The sequence below is a fragment of the Plectropomus leopardus genome, chromosome 6 (assembly GCF_026936395.1).
Source record: "Plectropomus leopardus strain MGB_pleo_1.0 chromosome 6, ASM2693639v1, whole genome shotgun sequence".
NCBI lineage: Eukaryota > Metazoa > Chordata > Actinopteri > Perciformes > Serranidae > Plectropomus > Plectropomus leopardus.
Window position 1 is genome coordinate 9,520,829 of NC_142181.1, and position 20,225 is coordinate 9,541,053.

A 20,225-nucleotide genomic window follows, 5' to 3' on the forward strand; every position below is an offset into this window, starting at 1 on the left:
AGCATTCACTCACTCTGCCCTGTTTTCGGAGAAGTGGTTGTGTCACACCCTGTTACTGTGAGGTTGGCACCTGGCAGTCTGGACTCATGCCCAGAGTCACAACACTGGGACTTGTTTCATTCAGAGACTGACGGCTCAACATGGAGCTGAGGCTAGTGTGCCTTTAGATATCGACTACAGAGGAAGTATTTGAGTATATGCTTAGTAATTAGTCCACTTGAAAAACAAAACATGCAAAGTGGGCTGAAGTCAGTAGGAAAGGTATTATTTAGATAATTATTTGATCATTAAAACTTCTTTACAAAGACTCCATGTTCCATTTAAATGTGTTTCCTGGTTCTCAAATAACACACAGTCATTCAGGTCACAAACGTTATCATTATACGACAATGAACAGACGAAGCTGAATGCACTGCATGGCTTTAAAACACTTAACAACACCACAGATCGTTCCAATTAAAGCAAATCATGCTGTCACATCAGCATAAAAATATAGGTCAGAAGTGTTAATCTCTCCGGCTGTTCCGTCTTTACATTAGAGCAGGTCAGATATGAGAGGTGGATGACTGATGGATTAATAGATCACAACCTTTACACTTAAAGTGTTGCCGGTTAATACACACATATTGTGATTTGCCCAAAAGATACGAATTGACCCAGTGGTTATGAGCAAATATGTCTTCCAAAGAAAATAAAAATCACTGTGTGCAAAATATACGCCCCAAACCAAAGATGTAACAGCTTTCCGTCATCTAGAGGAATTATTGTGATTTCAGAAGAAGCAAGTATGTTGCACAAAGCCACATTTAGAGCATGAGAGAAAAACTCATCCGCTGCCCACACAGGAAAGAGCTGTGACTGAGGATGTGAGAAAGATTTCGTCTAAGTGTGTTTTGTTATTTTAAAGTCTAAATCGAAATTGAATGTAACATGGTGGTTGTAAAGCAGCAGTCATTTTCAGTCAAGTGCATTTTTCTTTCTATTTGAAAATTGCCTTTAAAAAATAGCTGTTTTAAATTAAGCATCTAATAACTAAAAATAGAATAAAGAAATAAATAAAAAGATATGCAAAATTTTTTCAGAGGAAACCATCATAACATGTTTCACTCTATCACTTATGAAAAGCATATTATAAGTCCATAAATTACAATACATTGTTAAAGATTGAATCAGGCATTTAGCTCCTTACACTAAGCAGTGCCTAGTAGGGCATCCTAGTCCAAACAATGGTTAAAAGTCTATCAGAACACAGTTTTTCCCCCTATTTATTACCCTATTAATAAACTTAAGATCCCCCAGATTTTATGACTCTTATATTAGGAATCACTGGATTAAGCTGATAAAAAAGTAGTAAATCTAGTATGGCAAATCAAATACATAAAATAGTTATAGTACTAAATAGTAACTCGTTCCACCATACACACCAGATTTTTTTTTCTTACATTATTTTTGTTATGATGCATTTTGCTGATTATACTTCAGAAATGTTCGTTAAATGAGATTTTAAATGCAGGCTTTTACTTGTGATGTAGCAATTTTTAAATTATTGTTACAGTACTTTGAGTAAAGGCTATAACACTTCTTTCACCACTGAGTTTAGGTTAGAAAAAGAGCATGGCTGCCGGATAAAGCTTCCCTGCTAACAAAAAAAATCCCTAAAAGATTCGAAACAAAGACTCATACTATTTCTCGACAAATGGTGGGCCTGTTGTCAAGAGTGAGTCCTGCTTCAGCTGGTAGAGTAATGGTGGTCCATCTATTGGATTAGTGGAGGGATTTCACTGTGGTATTAATCTGAGAAGACAGCAGGCGACCCAGGCTGGGCTCACGCTGAGCTGTTGTGTCTCTCAGTCTCTGGCTGTCACTCAGCTCGCTGTTTCACCTCCATCAGACGCACCGACACAATCTGGGGACCTTTCAGCCAACATGAACCTATTCTGCTTCTCGCTGGTAAGAGACGCACTTTGAATTTCTGCATCTACCCAACAGGCTGTTTATGTGTAACTGGAGGGAAAGAGAACTTTAGCCTTCGGTTGCAAGAGTGAGCTTGGCCAGAAGCAATAGACTAAATATCTTTGAATTATGTCTTGCTGTGGAAGCACTTAAGTGAGAGAAAATGTAAAAGGTTATTATAATAGTGTTTCAGCCTTTGAATAAGCAGGCAACTATTCCTCTAGTAAGACTAGTACTGCAGGCTATTTCTTGTTTGTCTGATTATAACCCATTGACTGTTGAACCATTAGAGATGTAATTCTGATACTGAGTTTCTCCTTTGAGCAATCCACATCTAAACTAAGCTCAAAATGTGAAAATGTCTCTAAATGTAACTGCTATATGTAGTTTTCCTAAAATGTACCATCCATTTACAATATAAGAAGAGCATGACACAATAGTACTGTATATGTGTATTTAAATGTTGTAGTTTCTGTATAAACTGATGTCTTTATAATTCAAAAGGAGAAAGCAGAAAGAAAGTATTGATTAGTGAAGTGATCGGGGTAAAGACAAGTGTGTGGTGGCAGCATACGCACATGCACGACTCGCACATATGGTCCCTCAGATGCCGCTGCAGCTGTCAGACTACACGTGGGCAAAAGGGGGGCATGTATACAGACAATTCTCTTTGGACAGATGTTGGAGATGTCAACCAATAATCAGGATTATTTACAAGCAAACAGAGGCTTGAACTGCGATTGCACTGATTGTCTCCCTGTTGCCGTTATACCACATCACGTGTACGATGGATTCTTGTACACAAACTTAGTCATGAGAAAACATTTTACATGCATGTAGTTTGGGTTAGGTCATCATTGGTTAAAGTTAAAGAGAAGTAAATGATACTGTAAAAACTTAAGTGGGTGACAGAAACATATACACATAGAAACAAACTTTAGGAAAATGCTATCTAAAAAAATTACACGGTTAAGTTCAACATTAAGTCCACAAATGTGAGTATTTCTGTGTGTTGGATCTTTAAGTTTCTATAATTTCAGTCATGTCCATCCCCTTTGTTTCTCTTAAAATGTCTGCCCAAGAAAGAGATACAATGTCATCATATGTACAAGACAAGATGGATGGCGAGAGAAAAGGGTTATATGCTCCTAGAAGGAATCCAAACAAGCCAAACACATTTTAATCCACACTGAAATCTGTGCTGAGGAAATTCAATCCTTCCCTACATCCATGGTTGACAAGCAAATTTAAAAGAGCTTTGGCGCAACATTTTCAGCATATTCCCACAGTCATATCAAATCTGCATAATTCTTATTGCGGTGCTTGCATTTGTTTGCAATGCAACAAAGATTTATGTTGACTGTGGTATACATTTCTTTAAGTTTTCTTAGTTCGTTTTTTCTGGAAAGAACTGTACTATAAACTTTAAATTGATGTGTGTGCTTGACAATGCATGGCATTTCCTCACCACAGTGTGTTACCTATAAATCCTTCCTATGTGCTTCATCAAAAGTACTGATCCAACAGGATAGATGAAATTCATTCATGCATCAAAAATGCTACTGAAGTTCAACTACGCTGTGTGTGTGTGTGTGTGTGTGTGTGTGTGTGTGTGTGTGTGTGTGTGTGTGTGTCTGTCTGTCTGTCTGTCTGTCTGTCTGTCATCAGGAGGGGTCCATGGACAGCCTGTATGAGGCGGTGCAGAGCTCCAGTGATGGCCCGCCACCGCCCATCCCCAGCCGCTCCTCCAGCCGCACATGCAGCCGATCCTGCAGCCCAGCAGTCCTGCTGGATGACAGCACAAAGTGGCGAGGCTCTGGGAGATCTATTTCTATGGTGAGAGGGATGCTTACATAGTGTGCATCCACACACATGCATGTCTTGCAGATTGGAGTCATATGACCATCATGACCAGATTGCATGGGGTCACTTCTCAGAGGAATCGGGATTTTTAGACTTCCACTTGCCAGATAAAGCTTATTGTGAATGATGAATATAGTTAGTTGACAGCTGCTGCAGAAGCTGGACAATTCGGAATTTTGGGTCCAGCTTGTCATGTAATTAAATGTCACTGATAAATAATGTATTTATCAAATCAATTTTAATATGACAGTAATTGTTTATTTTGTGCAGATTGTTAAACACTAACATCTGACTAAAAAGGTTTTGTTTTCTTTCAGGATCTGCCTCAGGCGCACGGGACCAACTCTAATAAAAAGAAAAGAAGGTGAGCTCACCAGAGAGTTAGACACAAACATGCTAAGAGGGTACTAGTGGCATCAAATCACATTGATTTAAACTTATAGCTAAATCTATGACATATTTTATTTTGCTCCTTCACTAACTACATTATTCTGCCATAGACAGACAATAAAACTGCGTTAAAAAACATTGGAACATTCCTGTAGGAAATCCAGGCTTCTACTGTATAACCCTCCTTTAGTTTCTTTTGTTGGATGTGCGTGCAGAGAAAATCTGCCATGCAAGTGAAAGGGCTTTCCCAGAGAGGAGTAATAATATGGCTTGAAAGGCTCCCTGTTTATTTTCACAGAGGGTTAATACTGTAAATCCTTCCTGCAGCAGAAGCGACATGCTCTTCAGCAGCTCTCCTCTCCTCTTCCTTATCTCTGGTCAACACAATGCTGTGTCAAGAAGGATTGGCAGCCCATTAGACGCAATTGAAAAAAAAAAGAGTCTTTTTATGTATTGTTTAGTGTAATTGGTATTGAATGTTTTTTGAGAAGCAGTGCCCTGTGGACTGTTGGGAAAGCAGAAGGCAGATTATAGCTTTGGGCTAGTTGGACTAAGCGGATTCAAGGCCCACCCGTCACCTCAACACCTTTACCCCCCCTCGCTTTAGTTTGAAAGAAACACAGCTCTGTCATCCCAGTGTGGTCTCTTGGCCTGCAGATAGAGATCATACAGAGTACCTCTGCACAGGATCAAGCTACTCTTACAATAAGACATCAGTTTTTAACCTTGTAATTTTTTGCGCTTTATGCTCAACTTTGCCATTGTGTTGTTACTATTGATTATAAGGAAAAATCATGTGGGCCTGTTGTGGTTTGTTGTTGGACTTAAGGGCCAATTAGAGGCAACTGTATAATATGATATTTCTTTGTCAATATTACTTTCAGAACACATATATCCAAATCTGCATCGGATAATGAAACGCTAGGTAAGTACAAACAATTTCCTTTGTGTTTTGTTAACCTACATTTGGCAACTTTTATGTAAATAACTGTGTCATATTTTCTTAAACTTGTCATTGTATTTTAAAAGAAGTATTCTACATGAGACAGTCTGTGAAAAAAATCATGGCCTTCCTCCTCTTTCTACTGCTTCTTGTGGCAGTGAAGTCTTTAACACAGCTGTCAGTCATGTCAATCACTCAGTGAACTGTTGTTAAACTGTCAAAACAGGCAGCACTGATCGAATATGAATTCAATTATGTTACTGCATTATTTATTTCTCGTGTCAAACGTTTTAAAAAAATATTTTAGTGACAGTCTAGCTGTAAAATGAGAAACTTTGTGACAATTCCTTCATGTTAGATACCGCCTGAAGTGCGAAAATCATCCACTGGCCAACTTTTTCCTTTTACAACTAATGAGTACACTAAAATATGTTTCTGATAACAATTGAGTCAAGAAATATGCATTGCAGTAACAGAATCTTTATTTATATTTGATTAGTGCTGCTAAGTTTGATAGTTTGACCACAGTTCATGCAGTGATTGCTTGTTCACATGCAGCAAGGCCATTTTTTCAAAACTGTCTCATTCATAGCTGTGAGAATAGTAACAGTTTTCAGTTTGTTTGTTTTTTAAATTACCAACTACATGTTTAATGCTTGATGAATTAGCTGCATTGTGCTAATTAGTTTTTAAGTGTGACTGAGCATAATGGTCAAGACATATTCACCTATCATAAACATTATGGAAGACTACAATAAAATAATCTTAAAGCTCCACAGAAAATACTGTACTCCATTATTTAGATTAAAACTCCCAACTCGCAGGGCTTCCTGTTAGCGACTCAGAAAACAATTTCATTCAGTGTCTCTCCAGCCTCCCACCGACCTTAAAATCCTCAATGTTTGTGATTTGTCTCCCTTCACGGCAGATAACCCCAGCTGTAATACTACAGTTTGGCAGCCGTCCAAGAGCAGAGAAGATTTAGTCCACATCGCCAACAATCAAAATGAAGGTAAATAGGAAATAAATAGGTTAAGCTGATTCTATGCATCTATCTATCTCTGATGTTCATTTGGACTCCCAGCATGACGTCTGAAGAATTTGGGTTTTCCAACTAATTCACCACGCAAAAATAGATCCCAAATTATTCAATAACGTTGAACACGCTTGCAAAGATTGTATATACGCAGAGGTAGGTTTCTAACTGCTTGAGATTTGCACTGTTGAGAAAACATATCTGAGGTAGTAATGCAACACCAGTTTTAGAGGATGGGTTCAAACAAGGTCTGGGGAAACACAAGAGGGAAATTTATACAAACTATAACAACAACAACGTTAGAGGGTATCCACTTGATTAGATTAACTCAGACTGCCAAAGCCTCATATTACCCTCAGATAAAATTTGGGATAATTTTTGCTCAAAATGAGGACTGTGGATTTTGTCCCCCTTCACTTCCATTGAAAGCATGTTAGGACGGGATTTTTCAATGTCCAGTATGAACAGAAGGAGTGATGACAACAAGTGAAACCTCTATCAATGTTCATTTGTGCAGCTGACTATTATTTTTGGACAGATTTGAAAATTCCGGGGAGCAGGGGAAATACACAAATAACTAATAACTTCCTGTGCAACTTCTTGTTGTGGCATAAGGTTTTTGACTTGGTTTTCTCGTGTTTCACTGACATGATTATATATATGCAATATGTATTGCAATGTGTTGTGTCCTTCTAGAGATACGGAAGCCTAAACACAGAACCGAAACCAAAGAAGGGAAAGGAGCAAATCATTCTGGCACAAAGAAAAAGGAGAAACTACCCTCAAACCAGGTAATAATAAAAAGCTTCACTTATTGATGTTGGATTAATGCAATGTGATGTTAAAAAATAAAATCCCTTTTGCACTTGTATTTTTACAGCATGGGTGTGGGTAACATAGAAATATAATAAAGAACCAAGTGGAAAAGTTAACAGGTCTGTAGTTACAGGCCAGCAAACACAAATAGTATTATATTCTTTTGTCATTCTATTAAAGCACATGCTCGTCCTCCATTTTATGTCACCACCACTGTTAATAACGCAACACTAAATATTATCATTATCTGATGCATCTGTGCCAAACTGAAGTTTGAGCCACAGCAAAACAAACCTGTTGACATGAGCGTGAATGGTACAGATTTATGCTCACATTGCACACTAGGCCATTTTGCGTTAACTTGGGAGTTTCAAGCTGCCACCTGCTTGTGACATTCAGAGAGCCTCTGGTGGCCTAAATGGCACAATCATTTAACGCAAATGCTGATTGGGTTTTAATACAGTGCAGATGGTCCAAAGAGGGTACTGCCCTCTGTGTAATCTCTAGACCACATGGCTGAGAGAGATGAGAAAACAAGAGGACTGACTCTCTCGCTCTCTCTCTGTTTGTGTGTGTGTGTTTTGGGTGGGGAGGGCTTAGAGGCCTCATGCCAGGTCACCCAGTGCCCATTCTGACTAATGCCCATCATAGTGAGAAGCAAACAAAACAGAGCTTGCCAGTAGTGGATCAGCAGCAGCTCTCAGTGCAGCACAATGTGGCTTTACTACTAAAATGACCAGTGACCCAAATTTGACTTGGTAGAAGATATTGTGTCTATTGTGTCTAATCTTTTCATAAATAGTCCCCCTCCCATCCCCCAAGAAAAAAAACAGCTCTGTGAGGCTGTACTTGTGCAGTGAAGTGCTTTGAGTTAGATGCTGGCTAGCATTAGCATGCTAACATGTTAATCAGGAAATGTGTAAAATGAAGGTTGGGAACGGTGTCATGCACAATGTAACTGGAGCTGCATTGTTGTACATTTACAGCAGACAGCGCCATAAATAATGGGATGGTGTCTGCTCAAGTGCTTTTTGGTTGTGCACAGCCCGATGGAACTTTTTGCAACTTTTTAGGTTTTTGCTTATTACTATTCAACGTTCAGTACAGCTGATACTGATGGGGTGATAACAGGTAGGCTATCTGGACAAAAAGAAATGAGGGGATTGTAAAATTCTGTACCAAATTTCATGGTACCAGTAGTTTATCCAATACTTATTGAGAAGTTTCCCTTAAAAAGACAAAAATGTTAATCTAATGGTGGCACTAGACGTAATGTCAAAGGTTTACTAAGGTCAGTAGGTTTCATCCTCTGGGGACCAAGGAATGTCTGTGAAAAAGTAGATGGTTATTTGATTGAGGATTGACATTGGCTGTGCTACACGGGCGAAAGGAAATAACACTCTTTTTTTTACCTTCCCTTGATGTATTATTGAGCAATCAGAGGAGGTGTCACATTGTGGAGATTCAGGAGTGAAAGTACTCATATGGGTTGTGTGTTACATCTTTTTAGAGTGTCCATGTCAATGGCGTGTCGACAGAGTCCAAACCTGCTGTTAAAAGACACCAAAAGACTGGGAAGAAACCGGCTGGAAAGAGCGGGAAAGAGACGTCAAAGAAAAGTTACAACTCCACAGGTGAGACAGCTTCCTACATCACAGCAACTGTCTAATCCCAACACTGAACCGTCCTTTCAGGACTCTCTAGCACCTGAAAACTCAATGACTAAGACTATGACTATTATTCGTGCTTACATATGAGGAACAGACTCATGCAGCATTTTTTAAAAAAATGTAGCAACTCTAGTTCATGACTTTTTTGCGATGATGAATTCTGAATTATACTTCCGCTTTTAAGTGTTGCAATGCCCTCAGTGTAGGTGTCTGTGGTGTCCCTATAGCATAAGTACACAGAGGGCTGCATCTGATCAGACTACACATAGGGGTTACAAAGACAGGGGACATCAACGCAAGAAATGCTAATTGCTCCGTTTGGCCATCTACATATTCCCTCCTGCTTGGATATATGAAGTGGCCTCACGGATGATCTTCATCCTGCTAAGCAGTTTCCAGTACAAGGCGGCTCTTCGCTGTCTTTGTTATTGGTCTGCTGTCAAGTAAATATTGAAAGAGAAAAAGCAGTATTTCTTGGCATGACTGCATTAATCTTCCTAGTAGTTTTGAGGTTGTGTTAGGACACTCAGTGGGTAGAACAAATGCAGAACCATGAATCACTCTGTGTTGCAGTAATGAATGGTTTTGTTGTAGCAAGACCTCAACATGACGCACAAGTCTAATTCCAGTTTTAATACCAACACCCCTCACACTCTTTCAGTCTCACATAATTTTTACAAGTCTGTTTTTTTCACTGATAATTTCTCCCATCTCCTCTGTCAGTGCACTCCCCACCATGCGCTATGAGCCCACCCATGGGACCCCATTATCTGGACGTGCCATTTAGGTCAGACAGGAGGCCCTACCAAGGCAAGTCCTCCACCCTCCCAGCTCAGGAGAACACAACCCCAGGTCGATGCACAGACATGGCCACTCTTCCCGGTGGAGCGACACCCACTCACATCCACAACCAACGCTGGAGCAACCCAGGTGACAGCAGCCCTGCCTGGGGGACGATCCAGCACACATGCCGCAGGCCGCTCACAGAGTATCGCGCTTACTCTCATGACTTTAGCGCGTCACCTGGGAAGGAGTGGGAAGGAAGACAGCAGCAGCCAGCGGTCCAGGATGACAGCTTAAAACGGGACTGTAAACCACAGATTCCTCCAAAGGTGTCAAGATCTATCACGGATGTGGATCTCTCAGACCCAAATGTGAGTATCTGCTGGTTGTTCATTGTTTTTGAAACTATTTTTCTATTAGTCCTTGAAAGAGATCTGAGCGCTGAGTCAGTGCTTTGATGATTCTGATGCATCATCCATTTCAGATATGCTTAGTTCAAATGCACTTTTACAGTGCTCTTCACTATGCAACCCAAATGAAGCTTGATATCATAATTTAACCTCTCAATTCCCACAGAACTAGTTGCATGTCCTTGTTATAAGGTTATCTAAAGGACAAACTTGTGGAATCTAGTTGATAATTCATTCTTTAATTAATCTTAGACTCTTCCATTGGGATTCTTTAAGTTAGTTGCTGTTCAATACAGCAACTTCAATGGTTCACTCAGTGTTAATACCAACATAATAATGCAGATTGACCTTAAAGGTCACTGCCTTTGCTTGCACTTGACATCTCTTATCATAAGACCTTGTAATGATACCCAGAGAGCACGTGCAGTGTGCACCCTGTGTGACACAAAGCAATTACAGCTTAACATGACTTGGGAGAAAATTATCTAAGATGAAAAGGATGATCTGGCGTAGAGATTACAAAATCCCTATGGATCTATAGTGTCACTGATTCTTAGAGATAAAATGTCCTTTAATTGGACACAAAGCCTCTTAGGATTATAGAAGAGATGGTTATGTTTAGACTCTCTCTTTGTACTGCCTCAATTTTGAGAAACTATGGCCATTTATGGTCTAATACAGTCTAAAAATGGTAATAAACATAAACAACTCTCTCCCAAATCCAAATAATACAGTGCTAAAACTCTCTATATAATTAACTAAAAAGTCTGGATCTGCTACTATGACTATGAATTGGGAAAGATGTCATACTTGACACTAATACCCCCTTTCTCACCAAACTTGTTTTGGTTCTTGAACTAGTTCCATTCGGGGGGTCCTAGAACCTTGTTTCCACCAGTTTTGAGTGCAACCATTGTAATTAAGGAAGTTTCATCAATGGATGGCGTAGCAAAATCCACAATGGATGTAAACCGTAGTAGCAAGATCTTTCTTAATCTTTTTTTCTGTCACCACGGATATTTGTTCAAATACTAAAAAACAAGCACAGACTAACTATTAGCAAGATCACTGCATGCTTTACTTTTCTGATTATTTCTCACTTGACTTTTCCATTCTGTATAATATAAGATGGACTATAATGTCGTCTTGGTTCACACCTCAGGTCACGAAAAACCTAATAATTATTGGTTCCACCTGGGAACCAACGTTTCAGATTTCGAGCCAATTTAGTCTTGTAGAAATGCTCCAAACATTTCAAAATTACGTCTGTCACACTCCATGTCCACAAAATCAGGCTCCCTGCAGCAGCTCTGGCCTTTATACTTGATGACATTACAAGTTTGAGAATTATTCTGCGGTTCCTGGCTTTAAGAGAGAGTAGCACATGCTCAACAAATTTGATTTAACTTTCCAGGCCATGGAAATAACATCCTGGCTTTCTTAGCTCCACCTGTCCACTCTCTTTGCCCTCTTTTAAGTGTACCATTTGGCCTGTACCATACAGTTAATTAAATGTCTAAAATATTGGCCTGTACCATATGGTCAATCAAATTTAAAAAATACTATAAGATTCTAAACACGCCATTCTTACAACTTATACTATAATGTACATATACCGCAAACATGATGCTGCATTCTCAAAAATCCCACTTCTGCTGGAAAACTATTTAAAAACAAATTAAATTAATAATTCTTGCCAAAATGCAGAGGACCCTCCCTTACAATGCTTTAAAATATTTCAACAAAGATCAGGTGCCTTCGTTAAATGTTAGCTGTCTCATTCAGATGAACAACTCTCCAGGGAGTCAAGAGCCTCTGAAGTAATAGATTAGAAACCTTAATCTGGATTGACAGGAGTTTCATGCTGATTGCAGGCAGTGGGATTAAGCAACATTTTTTGTCTGTAGTATTCCCTTTTCTTCAGCTGACCGATTGAAATCCCCCACAATGTACAGTAGCCAAACCCTCCCTGGCAACGCAAGAGCAATGACTAACTGTAATAGACAATCCTATTGAGAGTCACACTGCATCTCAGATTCACCAGGGAGGCCATGTTTTGTTAGAAAGTAGTTATTTGATCATTTTTAACCCTTGTCAAATGCAATGATCTACTTTAGACATATCTTGTGTTCATGTCTTTGTGTTTCTAAGGCATGAAATGAAAAATATTTACCTCCATATTGGGAGCAGCGAGGAACAGGAAAGTGTTTCGACACAACTGAGTTGCCACTTTCAGCTGTTCCTCTGTCATACATGAGCACTTCCTCAAACGTTTTCACCCCACATTAAGAAATGACTGCATAGCAAAATTACTCCAGCATCATTTACCAAAACCAACTTCCCCATTGCTATTAAAAGGACTTTTTGAGGAATATCAAACATTTTCACATTTTTTTGTGTTGTCTTTCCATTTTATCAATGAAATAGACACAGCTTTTACTGTCAAGTTTAGTGGATCAATTATAATGTTAGTTTGCGGATGTCACCCTAAATTTACATACTGATTCACTCCAGTGGTTTTTTGACAAGGTTATACTTGGTGACATTACACCTCATTTCTGAGCAGATCAACCACAGTAATGCATCTCAGTAGCAGATGTGACATAAGTTCATCCTTCCCATGATATCTCAGATCTCTTGAAAGACAAATACCACAATTCTAAAAACCTAGATGCAGAAGTTCCTGGAAGTGGTTCTTAATGTTTTCATTGAGCGGCCCACTAAATGCACACTCAAGCACTTGTATTTTTCCCCTTTCAAAGCGATACTGCTCAGAGAGACACAGTGTCAATTGCCTCACATCCTGTGTGTTGTAAGGAAGTGGGCCAGTCAGGCCATCAGACAGGCAGTCGCAGTGTTAGTTAACACTTCACTGTCAGGAGAGCGGGGTGAAGAGAACAGAAGAACAAGACTGAGATTTGAAATTAACCTTAAAACAGGAGAAAATGTTACAGAGGGCGGCCTCCAATGTGTCAGACAAAAAGAGCATGAAGCCGAAGGTAGGTGAAAATCAGAAAAAAATATTTATCAGTAATATCACTTTAGAAATGGTCACTTCAGACATGAGCAATGTTCTCAAGAAAAAAAGAGAGACACAGCAATACTAGTTGTAGTTCAATTTAATTTTTAACATCATTTAAATAAACTCTGAGATTAAAAAAAAAGATTTTTTATTTAGAAAGATGTAATTTTTTGCTAAATACTGATTGGAAACTTAAAGACTAGTTGACATATGTTTGATGTTTTTTAACTGCTCCTATTTCCCAAGTGAATTTTCATACTTTAAAACAGACAAACAAAGGCAATAAAAAAAACCCCAAAACAACAAAACAAAAATAACAACAAAAACAAATAATAGCACAAAAAGCAAAATTGTGGGGAAGAATATAGCGGCATTTGCAGACAGTGCAGACAAGTGTTGGACTGTCAGACGACGCTGCATTAAAACAATCCACAGAGGGCTGTCTAGGAGTATGGAGCTCATATTTAACCGGGATTTCCAGGGATTACTCATTTATATAATTATTTTTTGAGATGATGGGGAGTCGGGAGAGATTATGGTGACTTTTAGTTTTATGAAAAAATGGAAAAAACAGGGGAAAGAATTAAAACTGAGCCAGAGAAAAGCAACTGTGAGTACATGTCACTAGGGTTGAGAGGACGCAGCAGTTTTATTTATTTATATCTATTCATTTTTAGTACAGCTGTAAAGAGACACATATTCTCTCTGCTGCCACATGATTTAATAGAGGACGTTGTATGTACCACATATGTTACAAGCTCTCATTTTGAAACCCCTTCAAAACAGACTGAATATTGCCTTCATACACCTACATTTATACTAGAGGTGCCTTCAGTTTGCTTTAAGAAAAATATTCGACGTTCCTTTCAGAGACAGTAAAGTGGATGTAGACACTGGAAATCTTCATTCATATTTCAGATTTCAAGTGAAATCCAGTGGGGTCAAAGAGTGAAGATGCAGCAGGTTTTTTGAGTCTTGAGACATCTGGGACAAGGACTCACGTGTGCAATGACCAGATGTTATGTAATTTTGTTAAACCTCTCGCTACATAAACCATTTGTGCCAGTCATCTGTGTGACATCCTTTGTCTTTTAATCCTCCCTTCAGCGCTCCACCAGCTTCGGCAGGTTTGAGGGGCTCAGACATCATTCATCACAAGCAAAGCCAGAGGAAAATGGAACATCCATGGTTTGTAGACATGTTTTTATTTCATTTTTCTGGACATAACGGCAAACATGTTTTATAGTAACATGTATGATGACACTAAATGCATATCCAGGGAGTCATGTTATGTCATTGGATAGAAACATTTGCATTGCCTTTTGTACATGCGTGGATGTGTGCAGCCATGTAATGGTTTAGTAATGTGTTTTGTAATAAAAAATGGGACACTGGAAAACAAAGGTCATGCTGGGAAAAACCCCTTTTGCTGTCCAGGAAGTGATGCATGTTTTGCTGGCATGTAGTAAAGATGCAAAGTGTTTGGATGTGAGAAATATGAGGAGCCAAGTTTTTAAATATCACAATACTATTGTCAATATTCCAGGGGGACAAATAAAATTGGGAGTTTGGTGTCTTCCCGTACAAAATTTTGAGCCACAAACATTTAAATTCTGGCATCCTGGTTGATTTCTATACATTTCTTTTTCAAGTCTTAAGAACAACATTGGCTTGAAATGTCACTTATTGATGTGCTAATAAATTACACTAAAGGGGACTGCAGTGTGTGGACCTCTTGTTATTAATTGGCATCTGTTATTGATCAAGCAAATGCCTTAAACAGTTTTTGGATGTGCACAACAACTATGCTTTTTATACATCAATATTTGACTTTTCTGCATCAATTTATGGTGGGAATGTCTTCAATTTGTCAAAATAAAGGTCCTCCTTTCATGTTTTTACTGAGGGGTAAATATGCACATGCTCTTTATATTGAGGGGGACGTGTCTCCTTCATCACCCCAGAAATCTACGCCTATGACAAATATGAACTAACCAACTCTCCTCACACAGCTCACAGAAGAGTGTGAGACTTTGGACCCAAACAAATCGGCTGGACTTGGAAAAAAGATGAAGGCCATTTCATTGACCATGCGCAGAAAAATGGGCAAAAAACACGCCAAGTCTTTCTCTGAGGAGATGGTGAGTAACTGAAAAAAAGACACACAAACTTTCACACACCACTTTTTATTCAAATCCAATTCAATCAGTTTCAAATCAAATCAGTTCTTCAGAGGGTACAAATAACTGTTTGCATCAATCAACAATTTGTAAGAACAAACGATAAAAAATAAAAACCTTGATACCTTTCAAATCCAGTAAAAGTCCAGATCTGATGAAAATCAGCCTCATAACATCAAACCTGCGATGTTTTTCTCAATAATCTTATCACTTTAATCTCTTATAACCCACATCCTCAAATATGATGCTGTTATGGGCAATATTCAAATGACGCACTTTGCTCTGAGCTACACCGAAACCTGGTTTCTTGCAGTTTTGTGTTTTTTCTTTGACACCAATGAGAGATAAAATGAGTTGCTCTCCAACTTCACAACCTACATCTCTAACTGAGGCTGTTTTAGTTTGCCTACTCTCTTTCACTTTCATGTAAACTTACTGAGTTTGTACACTTTAATGCATTTAATCTGTGAGTGATTGAGGATTAAAAATGTGTCTCTTTTTTGACATATCTCTCAATTAAAACTGTATATTTTTCCAGGGTGATGACACAGACAAAGACCCTGAGGTAGAGACAGAGGGTAGCCTGCCAGCTGAGAAAAACTCTGCAAAGACAAGCAACTCGTTAGAGAGTCTTTACAGTGGCCAGAGCTCGTCTAGTAAGTATCTGCACATACTGCATACACTGCAAGGCTGAACCATATAGTGTTTGGCTGTTTTATTCACATAGTGAATAAATATGTGGGGTTATATAACTAATGCCAAAAAAGAAATCATCCGACCTCAGTATATATGAATGACCTTGTAGTGTTGTTTGATAACTGTAACTGTGTAATCATACTGTGTTGTGTTGTGTTTGTTGGTTCAGGCGGTGTGACCAGTGAATCCAACGGTTCTGGTAAGAGAGACAGTCTGAGGCTGGAGGAGGACGGCTCCTATCAGGGACAGTTCTGCGGCAGAGCTCGTGTCCATACAGACTTCGTTCCCAGCCCGTATGACACAGATTCCCTCAAACTCAAGGTAGCATACAACTCTAATTCCACGCAGAAATATGTCGTGCAGGGACAAGAGCCTGATGTATGTGCTCATTTTAACAGATAACGCTATATCATTTTTTTTTTTTTTAGGTTGGTGACATCATCAACATCATCAGTAAGCCTCCAATGGGCATCTGGACAGGCATGCTAAACAACAAAGTGGGCAATTTCAAGTTCATCTATGTAGATGTTTTAGTGGAAAAGGAGGAAGAAGAGGAGGCACCAAAGATCAGACAACAGAAGCTGTGCAAAAGACCTCGACCTAAAACATTGCTGGAGTTACTAGAACGACTGAATCTTGAGGTGAGGGTGGGATCCCACCTCATAACAGAAAAGCACACGAGTTATCTCAGTTTAACATCTTCCTTGATCTCGATGCTGTAACCCCAATTTAATGAAAGAAATCCTGTTTAAGTTCAGCTAGCATGAAATGTTGCTGTGCATTCACAACTCAAACTTGATGATGTATTTAGGTAAAATACCTCACATTAACATGCCTCTCTGGCCTCCATTTTAAACCAGTTTCATACCTTTGCAAACATTTTGTAGGCTACCACACCTGATTTGAAAACTGATGTGTAGAAATTCAAGAGATAAAATGTGAATGTGTACACCGTGTGGGTTGATGGTAATGAAGACACAACTATTTTTGCAGGAGTACGCCTCTGCCTTGCTGATAAATGGCTACCAGACAGTGGAGGACTTATTGCACCTGCAGGAGAAACACCTGATAGAGCTGAATGTCAAAGACCCCGAGCACAGACGCAAGCTTCTCGCTGCTGCTGAGTACCGCTACACAGAAGGTTAGCGACATACCAAGCATTGGCTAGCATTGGTATTATGAACAATAACCACACAAAGTTTTACAAATTGCTAATTTACTGCTAAATTTAACAGTGACATGTTAAGTGTAGTTAAATTTCAGTGTGCTGATCACTCCTGGAAAATAAACTTTGTGATCCCAGCCAAGATTCTGACCAAAGGAACATACCCAAAGCTTCTTTTAAAATAAAGGCTCACTTGCTAATTAAATTGCTCCAAATGGAAGAAGATTAGGGCCAAGTGATACATATATTTGAGTTTAGAGTTTAAAGTCTGAATTATGAGAATAAAGTCAGAATTCCGAGTTCAAAGTTATAATTCTGGGTCATAATTTTGACTTCATACTCCGACTGTGTCCAGAATTCCATTCTGATACCTTAGTATGAAACCAATAGTATGTTAGTTGGATACTATCTCTGGTGAAATATTACAGTATGCAAACAATGGACATTTATTGCACAATATACAATGCAATTATCAAGAGAATTCTTATAAAAAAAAAGTGACCAAGATAGCTCTGTAATGTCAATAATGCTTCAACTTAACTGTAATAAGATAGATAGATAGATAGATAGATAGATATACTTTATTGATCTCAAAACTGAGAAATTGGGGTAAAACTGAGAAATTGGATAAGATTTTACTTAATAAGATTTCACTTTGTTAGGTTAAATTTAAAAATCTTGATTAGAGGTGAAAGGTGGTAGAGGTGAGCTTCGAATGGGTTGCCATGGTTGCACGTCTTCATCTTGCAAGGAGGCTCTCAGGAAGTGGTCATTAAAGCTCAGTGCACTATGAAAATATAGTGTTTATGTGCACTAAAGTGTGTTGAATTTAGCACTCACATTGTGTATGTATTGCATAGCATGCAATATTTGCTGCAGCTTTAGAGTTCTGAATTCTGACTAAAAACTTAAATAGTTTTCTACTTGTGGCTCTAATTGTCTTCCATAATTCCAAGACGTTCCAAAGCTCACACATAAAATGAAACAAAGCATGAGCTGTAGCACTTACCATCAAAGCAACTTGACGAAGCTGCCAAGCTGCAGACACTGCAACATTTAAGGAATGCATAGCATTTATGTGGTGGAGGTGTTAAAGGTACAAAACCAAAAGGTGATGATGCAGGGTGGATGCCAGCTGTAGGAAGAGGATATACTAGCGATTATCAGAAATGAGAATTCTACAAAGCCCTGTAACAGAAGTCATGTCTTAAAAAGCTTCAAGAAATAAAGATATTAATATGAACATCCATCCTGTTTCTCCTGAAGAATACTTGGTTCTCCTGAAGAATACTTGGTTCTGCTGAAGAATACTTGGTTCTGCTAAAATAAAGTGTAGTCTATTTCGAGGTTTAACATAAATATAGAGCAATGTCAGTGCAAACTTGACTGGACATTATTTGAGATTTAATATCACCTGGAGAATATATAAAAAAAAAGTTTAGATTCTTTAAAATGTAAAACAGCAGGAGAAAGCTGAAGCATTTGTGCCACACTGAACAGAAACACATCCTGTGCGCTCTGAGAGGCTTATCAGTGATTTCCTGTTACTCAGATAGAAAGTGCTTAATGGGGCAAAAGGTGTTCCTGTAATCTGTTGTCTTGAAGCAGAAAGCAGATTATAGCTCAGTGAATGAAAACAAAACTACTTTCCAGTATATGACGAAGGAACAACATCCACTGGCTAGTTATGTTCAGTCTGCCCATGTTTTATTGCAGTTGTAGACAAGGCAAATTATCATCATTGTAAATTTTTTTGTTTGGGTGACAGCGTGACTAAACAGATGGCAGCGGCTGCACCGTGACCCTGCCAAGCGTGTTGACTCACATGAGATGCCAGTAAATTAATCAAGCTGAACTCCATTAGGTTAGTGGTTTGGCAACCTAGGCAGGAGGATTAGTAGCTTCCATCAGTAAAGTAGAAATATTAAAGAAAGGTAGAATATTTTTACTCTATGAAAGTGGAAAATAAAAGTCAAAGAGGACATTTTAGGTATCTAAAAGAAGACATGTTTCTACTGCTGTTTGCTGGGCCATACCTGGGGGAGTTATTTCAGAATTTGGGCCATTTGGCTGGTGACAGTTTAACACATCATCCTAGTCTCACAGTAATTTAAGCAATAGCAACCTGTATTTTTTCTTTCTTTCACAGAAGTAAATAATCCAAATACAAACGAGAATCAGCCTTACCATTTAATTATGGGTTAATTTCCACTGTTAGAAGTGTTACCTTCTCTAATGTGGTTGGAAACAGGAACTTATAATATTGTGACATTTAATGTGATTCCATTTGCTTTGTGGCTGCAGGTGATGATGTCAGGGATGCGGAGGAGCACATATCCTCCCACAGTCTACAGGAAGAGGACAGTGACTGTCCCAGAGACTCGGGCTGCTTCATTCCATCTGAATGCTCAGACAGTAAAGACGACGCAGAGCAGCTCACAGACGCTGCGGACTCTTAATGCGATCACCTGTCAGATGGATACGTTGATGTTTGGAACTCAGTGTTGGGTGTATTCTTATGACTTGTGGTTTCTACAATTATCCCTTTATTTTCTCAAAATTTTATGTTAATTTCGTGCTTGCCTAATGTAGAAGCTTTTGAAAAGTGTGATAGGAAGAACAAACAACCAATATTCTAAATGTCATCTTATCCATGTATCACTTTATCAAGATAATAATGAAGTTGTACATTTGATTTCTGGAGTTCTCTTTATTTTATGTTGTTGAAAAGTGACATTTAATTGATTAAATGTTACTTATATTTATTGCAATATCAATAATTTAGTGGTTTTTTTTTTTCCATATAAAGCCTTTATTTATCACATCTGCATAATTTTGACCTTTCTTATCAAATCCAGTCTGAATTCAACATCCAGTGTAATCTCTTTTTTTCCTTCTGTGAATAAAGTGGTGTTGTTGAGGGGATGTTTTTGAAATGTAGTGACAGGGTTTGAACAGCACATGGTCAGATCTTGCCTATAATGTATACTGTACAGGAAAACATGTTATTTTCTAAAGTTTTTCTGGCTGTGGTTGAATGAATGTGTGTGTGTGCGTGTGTGGCCTATAAAAAAAGCCTGCGTGCAAATGAGAGAGCCTGTGTGTGAACTCATGTGAAGCATTCGACTGTTTTTGCAACTTTTTGTAAATAAAGAGCCAAAAGAAATGCAACTCAATTAGGTTTTTTGGTGGTTGGTCAGAAGTACTTATTTCAGTTACCATTCAGTGCCTAACATATTATTTAAGTGATTGATCGCTAAATAGCCATGAAGTAGGTCTAAATATAATACTTTATGAT

General features: G+C 38.6%; 1 protein-coding gene across 3 annotated transcripts; it reads left to right on the forward strand.

Annotated features, from left to right (window-relative positions):
* The first annotated feature begins 1,798 nt into the window (after nucleotides 1-1,798).
* On the forward strand, nucleotides 1,799-20,103 carry samsn1a (SAM domain, SH3 domain and nuclear localisation signals 1a). Of its 3 annotated transcripts, none has more exons than XM_088078658.1 (15): nucleotides 1,799-1,950; nucleotides 3,622-3,789; nucleotides 4,134-4,180; nucleotides 5,091-5,131; nucleotides 6,078-6,161; nucleotides 6,882-6,976; nucleotides 8,512-8,635; nucleotides 9,395-9,825; nucleotides 13,994-14,074; nucleotides 14,899-15,027; nucleotides 15,605-15,722; nucleotides 15,926-16,083; nucleotides 16,191-16,403; nucleotides 16,756-16,903; nucleotides 19,232-20,103. In XM_088078658.1, the coding sequence occupies exons 1-15, from the start codon at nucleotides 1,927-1,929 to the stop codon at nucleotides 19,384-19,386; spliced, it is 2,016 nt and encodes a 671-aa protein (XP_087934784.1). In that variant the 5' UTR covers nucleotides 1,799-1,926; the 3' UTR covers nucleotides 19,387-20,103. The 3 variants fall into 3 exon arrangements, with proteins under 3 accessions (XP_087934784.1, XP_087934785.1, XP_042343242.1); XM_088078659.1 differs by having other exon boundaries at nucleotides 15,932-16,083; XM_042487308.2 differs by lacking the exons at nucleotides 1,799-1,950; nucleotides 3,622-3,789; nucleotides 4,134-4,180; ... (3 more) ...; nucleotides 8,512-8,635; nucleotides 9,395-9,825 and adding an exon at nucleotides 12,705-12,863 and having other exon boundaries at nucleotides 15,932-16,083.
* Nucleotides 20,104-20,225: the final 122 nt, after the last annotated feature.

Coding starts and splice junctions, on each gene's coding strand:
- samsn1a (XM_088078658.1), top strand. CDS start 1,927: ATGAACCTATTCTGCTTCTCGCTG. Junction 4,181..5,090: donor TCTAATAAAAAGAAAAGAAG/GTGAGCTCACCA, acceptor TATTACTTTCAG/AACACATATATCCAAATCTG. Junction 16,904..19,231: donor TGAGTACCGCTACACAGAAG/GTTAGCGACATA, acceptor TTGTGGCTGCAG/GTGATGATGTCAGGGATGCG.